At 43.9% G+C, this 9,871-nt stretch overlaps 1 protein-coding gene across 6 annotated transcripts in view; it reads right to left on the bottom strand.

Moving 5' to 3' along the window:
* Window positions 1-152: 152 nt before the first annotated feature.
* Window positions 153-9,871, bottom strand: part of MAP7 (microtubule associated protein 7) — a 135,162-nt gene continuing 125,443 nt past the window's right edge. For all 6 annotated transcript variants that reach the window (XM_064169119.1, XM_064169121.1, XM_064169122.1 and 3 more), the window contains 2 exons: window positions 2,680-2,906; window positions 153-1,996 (listed from right to left, as the gene is read on the bottom strand). In XM_064169119.1, coding sequence (XP_064025189.1) covers window positions 1,986-1,996; window positions 2,680-2,906 — 238 coding nt within the window. In that variant the 3' untranslated portion in view covers window positions 153-1,985. The remainder of the gene's footprint in view (window positions 1,997-2,679; window positions 2,907-9,871) is intronic.

Here is a 9,871-nt window from a genome sequence, read left to right as displayed (position 1 = left end):
TGGATGTTTCTTTGCTGTGTTTCTACCTGTATGGTGACCTTGTACTGGTTTTGGAGCAAAGAGCTGAGAGGAAACCTGCAGAAAAGTGGAGTTTTCCATCGCTAGGTGACTCCTGTTTCAACTGTGCAAGAAAATGAAAATATAAATAGAAGTAAATATTTCAAACAAGTTTTATTTGATACTTACATGCTATATATAGATTTAAGGAAAAAATACTACATGTTTTGGACACTTCAAAATATTGTGGCTATGTACACAAAAAGCTAAAAGAAAGCAAGAAAGGAACCCAATTCACTTTACCGTGTCACAAGCTACTATTGGAAGCATTCTGACTGCATGGCTGTTTTTTCCCTTCCAAATATATTCTGGCAGGTGAAGTCTCTTTTGCATTGTATTTCCATTGCTTTTATCCCATCTGCTGTATAAGATGAACACTTGGCAGCACCAGAAAGCAATTTCTTCAAGAGTTCTTCAGCTTTTGTCTTAGAGGGTTTCTTCAGCTAGCACAGACTTTCTGCACAGCTTCCTAGAGGCCTAGCTCAGTGCTCCCTAAAAGCAAGTGAAAGATCTCTAGTACATTCTCTGGCAGCATGAACTTAAACCCCATCAACCTCCATTTCCACTGCCCAAGGATCTGCTCACTGACTTCAGTAAGCAATGCATCAAGCCCCGGTTGGTGCTTCCTAGAGCGAGCTCTCCCTGCAACAGCAATGTTTATCAAAGCACAAAAAGGTGCATGTCTTTACAGTTCTGCCCAACAGTAACCAAAAGTGAGGGATGGAAAAAACACAGTAGAAATCAGCATCAAACTAAAGAGAGAGCAACCTCCACTGCTCCTCTTTATCACCCAAACTGAGCAGCTTTACGAACATCAACGCACTACATGAAAAGCACAAACAACAACCATTTGCCACTTGCTCTGAAACGAGCAAAGCAAAAAAAAAACCCAAACAACCAACAACCCTGCTTCATCATCCCAAAATCAAATATTTCAGGTTTCACACAGTCTTCACTAGTCTGATAAGGCAAAATCTTCCATCATTGGGAACAGCAGCAATTTACAGGACTCAGAACAAGGAGTTTCCTTGTAGGTGCGTACACCTACACGGACACATCTTTTGTAGTATTGTGAACGTGGATGTAACTAAAAACAAAATCAAATGAAGTTTGCAGTAGCATTTTACCACATTTTTCTAATTTATTCATTTAAAGAATTTATTTCTGTACTGAACAAAATTCATAAATACATCATCTAGGAGAACAATAGGTTTTCCTCTTGTCTGTGAAAAAATAATGCTTTCAAATCTTCACATTTTCCAAACCTGCCCTGGTTTGTGTTTTGTTTTTTTTTTAAAGAGAAGATCATAGTGACATCTCAATTTACAGAATGTCCCTGCAGGAATTACATTTACAAGAACCTAATACAGAAGCCTATACTTTGCCCCCATAATTAGAGTTCTCTGCAATAATATTTAAACCAAGAGGTTTAAATGAAACGCCTCATTAACTCTACTTGTAGAGCAATGAGGTATTTTATATTTCAAGTATTAGAACCACAAAGTGTAAAAGATTCTTTGCCAATTTTACAATTATGCCTTTTAAACCAACACCCACCTTAAAAAAAAAAAAAAAGAATCAGTCCCACCACCCAAATCAGCTCATTGCTTTCAAGATTCCAGTGTCTTGTGTCTTAAGGAATGCAGAAATATCCATTTACTAACAGAAAAAGCTTGTTGGAAAAAGCCATATTAAGTAATGCACGTGAAGCATGATTTTTCTAGTGATGAAAGCTATGAGGAATGTGATCCAAGTCTATTCCCATCATTTCTTCTGCTGGTTTTACTAAAGTTCTTCCAAAAAAAGATACTCAAGAAATCTTTATAAAACTGGAGAGAAAAAACCCAAAAAAGCTCCTTCATAGCATGGAAGAAATTCCACTGACTGCAGAGATGCTCACATCACCTTTGGTTCTTCAGAAGAAACAATCAGATCACTTCTACAACAGAAGGTATCAAAAGTGACAGGTCAGCAAAGAGTGACAATGCTTACTTCAAAAAGCTGTGCATTCATGCAATTATTTTATTGCAAGATCATTTCCCTGACATTTTTCTAGCCACAGGGGAAAAAAAAAAGGTGGTCTAATTTAAAAATTAATATTTATTTACATAACAGCTTCTAAATTTTGTGGTGTAACTCAGAAAAATGCAGTGTGCTGGCAAAACTTCCCTCAGTATTCATGTCAACGACAGCTTCATGAGGGAGGTCTATCCAGAATTTGACATAGGAGGGAGGTACCAACTCCCCTACTGCATGCACATATCAGATATTACACCTGCAGAACCAGAATGAGATTGCTGATCATAAGCTAGCAACAGCAGCTGTCACTTACTAATTTCTGTTTGAAAGCACAGGGCAAACATTTTCAAGCAGCTTCAAATGACAGAAAATCCAGTGGTTCTGATAAACTCCCCTCCAAAAAGAGGGAAGGCCTCACCATCACTTGCACAGCATCTGCATGTACTTGGCATGCGTAGCTTTACAAAGAGGAGATATGCTCCTTTCCTCAAATAATATGGGGGTTAAAAATGCTTAAATTAACCAATTTCTATCAATCAAAGGCTCTAGGTCCTCTGTCAACCAGAAGACATTACAAGTGTTAATGAACCAAGGCCAACTTACCTGCTGTTTGATGTGTTTGAACACTATCTACCTGAGGCAAAAGAGTCCCCTTGTCTTCAAAGGCTAGAATTGGATTCAAAGGAATCTCAGAACTATTGCTTCCATCATTGTTCATGGCATCCACCCGGGATGGTTTAGAACCAATAGGCAGGTTTATGATCTCTTCAAAGCTATCATTCTGCATAGACATTCCATTTTCATTTGCATTTGTCTCTGGATTGAGGTTGCTGGAAGAGAAACATAGGTATTTCCTCATACACTTCACTCAGAACAGGAATATACTGCTCCTCATAGCAACATGACAAATGAAGAAAAGCCTGTACTAATCCTGAGATTGTGTTGTTCAGCACTAAGCCTTATCTGCCCTCCAACACATGGGATGGGTTGTTATATTTGGCTACGTGACACCCAGAACTATAGAAGGGTTTGTGGACACTGCAGTTCTGAGAAGTGGCTGCAAAGGAAAGCAGTTGAGAAAGTCCCTGCAGCACCATCAGTGCTAGTTCAAGCCAAGCCCCTAAAGCCTCTGACATGTTTTTCAGCTGTCATGCCCCTTTCCATACCCTTCCTCTTACTGCAAATTAAATGCAATGGGCCTCAGAGAAGATCACTGTAATTTTTGTTATTTCTTTGATCACTCCCTGCCTCTGGAGAAACCAAGAGAAAAGAACGCCCTTACCAGTGGCAGTTGTCTCTTCAGTTCCTCCTGCCCTACGAGTTCTCAGGACTTATGTCCAATGCAGTACCCAACTGTATTCATCCTGTTGATCAAGCCCAAGCCAAAAGCAACACCTCCCAGTATCTCTCTTGTCAGTCTGCTCTTTCTCCACCTCCCATTTGGCAGATGCCTTATGAGCCAGCTCTTGTGCAGCTTCCCCAGCGAGGAGCATTACAAGCACAGATGCACTCTGCCATTACACATGCTCTCCAAAGAAGATATGTGATCACAGAATCACAGAATGATTGGGGCTGGAATAGACCTCTGAAATCATCAAGTCCAGCCTATCATCTAACACCACCATACTGACTAGACCATGGCACTAAGTGCCACATCCAGCCTTTCCTTAAACACCTGCAGGGATGGCAACTCCACCACCTCCCTGGGTGGTTCGTTCCAGCGTCTAATTACCCCTTTCTATGAGAAAGTGCTTCCTAACATCCAACCTAAACCTCCCCTGGCACAGCTTCAGGCCATGTCCTCTCCTCTTGCCACAAGTTGCCCAGGAAAAGAAGCATGACCCCCCTGACTATAACTTCAGGCAGTTGTAGAGTGTGATAAGGCCCCCCCTAAGTCTCTGCTTCTCCAGATTAAACACCCCCAGCTCCCTCAGTCTCTCCTCATCAGACTTTCCCTCCAGTCCCTTCCCCAGTCTTGTTGCTCTCCTCTGGACCCGCCTCGGCACCTCAGTGTCTTTTTTGTGGCCCAGCACTGCACACGATGCTTGAGGTGAGGCCTCACCATTGCTGATATCATGTCTCACAGTCATGTCTCTCACTCCCAACCCTGTTATGAGGTGCTCTATTGTTGAATCCTGCTGTCTTTGCAGCTGGACTGCGTTATCTTGCTACTTTAGTGAACAGGATGGCAGAAATGGGATCATAGGCATCTTGAGAAAGTACTTAAATGACACTCAGAACCCATGTGATCTTTCACAGGTGATCCTTAAGGTGCTCAACACTTAGATCCTGGCAGTCCCAGTACCTGTTCCCTATTCGGATCACTTCACGACTGCTCAGGTCGTTTGGCAGTGCTTCAGCCCTACAGGCCCTGGCACTATTTTCCTAGACTGAAACTAGGCTATTGGCTTCCTCATGCTGTTTATGAGTAGGTGTTTGTCATGACAGTACATTTGCTAATCTTAAAACCCCTGCTTGTAACTGGCTTATGGTTTCCATTTGCTGTTTTCTTAGGTGTGCAACTCTTCACAAACAACTACAGCAGTTGTCTTACAGTGCTTCCCAAGAGACAAAAAGTAATTATTGCTCTTTTGAAGGCAGCAATGCTTTATCCAAAACCTAGACTTCCTGTGAGAACACCACACTGGCTTTCATATCAAGCCCTTCCTAGCTTTTCAAGCCATCACCAGTTCATTTTCAGAAAGGCACTCTCTTCCTCTGTGGACATACTGACCAAATCTCAAAGTGAAAAATGTTTCACTGCACTGAGTTTAAGACCAGACACAGAAAGCCTACAGGCTGTTTGGTAGAGGTCACAAGTCACATCACTCTTCTGTGCCAGAGATCCATATCTGTAAGGTGAGGAGCAGAATCTGTGAAATGCCTTATGACTAATAAAACCTCATCCATAATGCATATTTACTAGGTTATCATTCACTATAGGGTGTCTGATTATTTATTTTATCCCTATCTACTGCCAATGACCTTACCCGAGCTGCAACTGCATATCAAGTTTGATGGATGGATTAGGCAAGAGTTGGAAGGAGAGCAACTACTCCTTTGTATAAATTAAACAGCATAGATAGTACTTCCATGAGTATTGGTACAACCAAGAAACCTCTTGCTTCTCCAAACATATTTTTCTCTATGTACCTGATCAACTGACTTCACAGATAAATAGTTCTGCAGATTTATTTTCCATCACTTGTGCAAGCAGCATTAAGTACCAAGTGACACCAGGATTCATGGACTTGAATGATGTCATTTGAGACAGAGGAGACTACACAACCACAAAGATGGTACAGAAAAAGAAGGCATGAGTATACATCTCCTAAATGGTATGCTATAAAATCATCTATATTTTATGCTGTTATTAGAGGGACAAATTTAGAAGAAACAAAGGAGAAATGGTACTGCAGAATTAAGTTCCACTGGAGATCTTGAGGCCATAAGCTCAAAAGGAGATTAGGCAAATTCCTAGGAGATTGGTCTGCCCTTCAGCTTCTGGTAATTAGCAGCTTATGGAGTACTTATGAGCCTGTGGTTGCATTTGGACCACAATGCTTACTAACCCTTCACTGACCAGAGGATCTCCTGGTACTTAGCCTTTTTTTCCCCTTACACTCTCCCTAAGTTACAGTTAACAAGCAATTAAAGCAAAGAACACAGAATCACAGAATTGTCAGGGCTGCAAGGGACCTCAGTGGTCATCTACTACCAACCCCCCTGCCACGGGCAGGGACACCTCACACTAGATTAGGTTGCCTGGAGCCCCATCCAGCCTGGCCTTAAAAACATTCAGGGATGGGGCTTCTACCACTTCCCTGGGCATCCTATTCCAGTGTCTCATCACCCTTGTGGTGAAGAAATCCTTCCTAATGTCTAATCTAAATCTCCCCTCCTCTAGCTTGGATCCATTTCCCCTTGTCATATCACTACCTGACACCCTAAAAAATCCCTCACCAGCTTTCTTGTAGGCCTCATTCAGATATTGGAAGGCCACAATAAGATCTCCTCAGAGCTTTCTCTTCTCCAGACCGAACAACCCCAATTCTCTCAGCCTGTCCTCACAGGAGAGGTGCTCCAGCCCAAAATAATGGGGTTTTGACCTGCTACAGCTTATGTAATGTTATCTTAGTGCCTCAGTATCCAGGGCAGCACTGGAGAACATCCTCTTCAGGTGTAGAAAACTGCATGATTGTGGCATCTAACACATTCTGCAAGTGTACTTGTAGCAAGACAGCTAGCTTGAGGCCATTCCCTCTTCTTCTATCACTATTTACCTCTGAGAAGAGAACAGCACCAAGTTCTCCACTACATCCTTTCAAGTGTAGACAGGGAAAAAAGCAACCAGGGGAAAAGCAACACCCACCTTGCTGCAACATCCTTTCACGTAGTTGTAAAGAGCAAGAGGGTCTCTCCTCAGCCTCCTTTTCTCCAGACTAAATGTGTCCAGTTCCTTCACCTGCTTCTTTTAAGACCTGGTCTCCAGACCCTTCATCAGCTTCATTGCCCTTCTCTGGACATGCACCAGAACCTCAACGTCTTTCTTGTAGCAAAACCAAACACAGCACTCAGATTGTGACCTTACCAGTGCTGAGTACAGGGGAACAATCACTTCTGTGGTCCTCTTTGTCACACAGCAGTAGTATTCTAATACAGGCCAGGATGGTGTTTGCCTTAGCCATCTGTGCACACTGCTGACTCATGTTCAGCCAGCCATTTATCAACATCCCCAGGTACTGCTTTGATGGGCACCTTTCCAGCCACTCTCCCCCATGCCTGTAGCTTTCCCTGTGTTTGTTGTGACCCAAGTGCAAAACCTGGCATTTGGCCTTGTTGAACCTCATACAACTAGGCTCATTGATCCAGACTGTCCAATCCCTCTGTACAACCTTTCTGCCTTCAAGTAGATCAATGTTCCTATCCAACTTGGTGTCATCTGCAAAATTCCTGAGGGTGCACACAATTCCTTCACTCAGGTCATAAATAAAGATATTAAAGAGAACAGGCCCCATGACTGAGTCCTAGGGAACACCACCAGTGACTGGATGCCAACTGGATTTGACTCTATTCACCACCACTCTGTGGGCCTGGCCATCCAGCCAGTTTTTTTACCCAACAAAGTGTCCACCCATCCAAGCCATAAGCAGCCAGTTTCTCCAGGAGGATTTGTGGGAAACAGTGTCAAATGCTTTACTGAAGTCCAGGTAGACTATATCCACTGCCCTTCCCTCATCAACTAAGTGGATCACTGTGTCATAGAGGGAGATCAGGTTAGTCAGGCAGGACCTGCACTTCATGAACCCATGCTGACTGGACTTGATCACCTGGTTGCTCTGTAAATGCTGTGTGATGGCACTTAAGATGATCTGTTCCATAGCCTTCCCTGGCACCAAGGTCTGCACTTCCCCAAAGTCCTCCTTCCAGCCCTTCCTATTGATGTAGACTTTCCAATTTCCAGTCAACTGTGACCTTCCCAGTTAGCCAGGGCTGCTGGTAAATGATGGAAAGTGGTTTGGTGAGCACTTCTCCACCCTTGGGTGGATGCTATCTGGCCCCACAGACTTGTGTATGTCTATGCAGTGCAGCAGGTCACCAACCATCTCCTCTTGCAATATGAGGACTCCCAGTCCCTATCTTCCATCTCAGGGCACTGGGTATCCAGTGAATCATAGAATTTCCTTAGGTTAGAAGGGACCTCAAAGATCATCTAGTTCCAACCCCCAGCCATAGACAGGGACACTTCCCACTAGAACAGGTTGCTCAAGGCCTCATCCAACCTTGCCTTGAACACCTCCAGGGAAGGAGCATCCACAACCTCCCTGGGCAGCCCGTTCCAGTGTCTCACCACCCTCACTGTAAAGAACTCTTTCCTAACATCTAGTTTGAATCTTCCCTCTGCCAGTTTAAACCCATTACCACATGTCCTGACCTTGTAAATAGTTCCTCCTCAGCCTTCCAGTAGGCCCCATTCAGATACTGGAAGGCCACTAAGGGGTCTCCTCAAAGCCTTCTCTTCTCCATGCTGCAGAGCCCCAACTCTCATAGCCTGTCCTCATAGGAGAGGTGCTCCAGCACTCTGATCATCTTTGGGGCCCTCCTCTGGACTCGCTCCACAGTTCAATGTCCTCCTTGTGTTGGGGACTCCAGAACACCTGGTCCTACTACTAAAGAACGAGTCAAAAAAGGTATTGAATACCTCAGCCTTTTCCTCATCCTTGACCACTTTATGTCTCCTGACTCCAGGAAAGGACGAGGATTCTTAGTCCTCATTTCATTGTTAGTATATTTGTTGCCTTTAACAGCACAAGACTGATTAATTTCTACTTGGGCTTTGACTTTCTAATTTTCTTTCTGCACAGCCTCACAACAACTTGGTAGTCCTCTTGAGTTGCCTGTCCCTTCTTCCAAAGACCATAAACCCTCCATTTTTTCCTGAGTTGCAACCAAATCTCAACTCAGCAGGGCATCCTTCTTCCCTGCCAATCCGCTTTTGGAGATGGCCTACTCCTATGCCTTCTTGAAGAATGTCCAACCTGCTCCAGAACATAGCTCCTTATCTTCACAGAAATCTCTAGTAGCCTTCCAAATCACCCTCCTCCAACACTACTAGTGCAAGCCACAGAGCACCTGCATTGTCTGGTGAGTGGCCCCCATCTACAGGTATTCTGATCCCAAACACAGGCATTCTAGATGTGGTCACTGAACACCAATCACCAGTCCTGTCCAAAGACACACATACAGGCTAGACTCCAGCACTCCACCAAATAGACCCACTGACACTTAAACTTCTGTCTTAGGCATAGCAAAACTTTCCACACTTCCTACAGGACTAATTGTTGCTCTAGCACTGAAGAAGACTCCTCTCCTTCGCTCCCTCCTCTTAGCTATACAAGCACATGATACAAGGCACTCGGGCAAAGCTACCTTGCACTTAAACATGCTCAAGTCTTCTCCAGACAAAAGCCAAATCTTTCTGGAAACTGGAGTGAGATCATCTCCACCTGTTGTGTGTACTACAGTATCAAGTGTATCCTGATGCCAGACAAATGCAGCATGTGAAATGCAGCAGCATGTGAAATGCAGCAGCAGTAGCGTTGGCAGTGGTGGCTTTTCCCGGGTGTAAAATCTATGCTGCCATGTACTCCTTACAACGGTTTCACAGGCTGCCTGGGCTAAGCTTTACACCATGATGCTACCAAGCACTTCAGCCTTTGCCTTCCTAGCCTGTGTCGATGCACCTCTAAAGCAGAGTCACTCCACACCCCCACCGTGGCTGCTCTTTAGTCACATTTATTCATTGCCCAATTCATCCATTCTGAGGTTTCCTCCACACAGACTGCAATGCTACAGGACAATGGCACATTTTATATTACAAATATCAAGGTGCACATAAGGCTGGGGAATGATTAACACTTAATAGCTGCCCAAGACAATTATGAGGCAGCTCTGTGCAGTTCAGTGCTCAGTGTCACTGACAGTACTTCTCTCAACAGCAGCACTCATGTCAGCATGACAGCAGGCTAAGATCCCCCAGGCATATGAAGGGGCCGAGAGAGGGCAAATTCCTCCTTCAATTAGTGCCAATCACATCCTGAAGCATACTGCCCATTATAGACTGTGTGATGCCTTTCCACATTGAAGTTTTTCCATGCATATTCTGGTACTACCTGCATAAAACATGAAAAGACTAAGGCACTGTTTGGCTATCTGCATTACTAAAAATGAAATAACTGACAGCTCATGCTTATGTAACAGATCCCACTTGGTTCAGCAATGAGATTTCAAGCAC

This window comes from Pogoniulus pusillus, chromosome 31 (genome assembly GCF_015220805.1).
Source record: "Pogoniulus pusillus isolate bPogPus1 chromosome 31, bPogPus1.pri, whole genome shotgun sequence".
Classification (NCBI taxonomy): domain Eukaryota; kingdom Metazoa; phylum Chordata; class Aves; order Piciformes; family Lybiidae; genus Pogoniulus; species Pogoniulus pusillus.
Note: the sequence above shows the minus strand (reverse complement) of the source record. Positions and strands in the feature narration are given on the sequence as shown.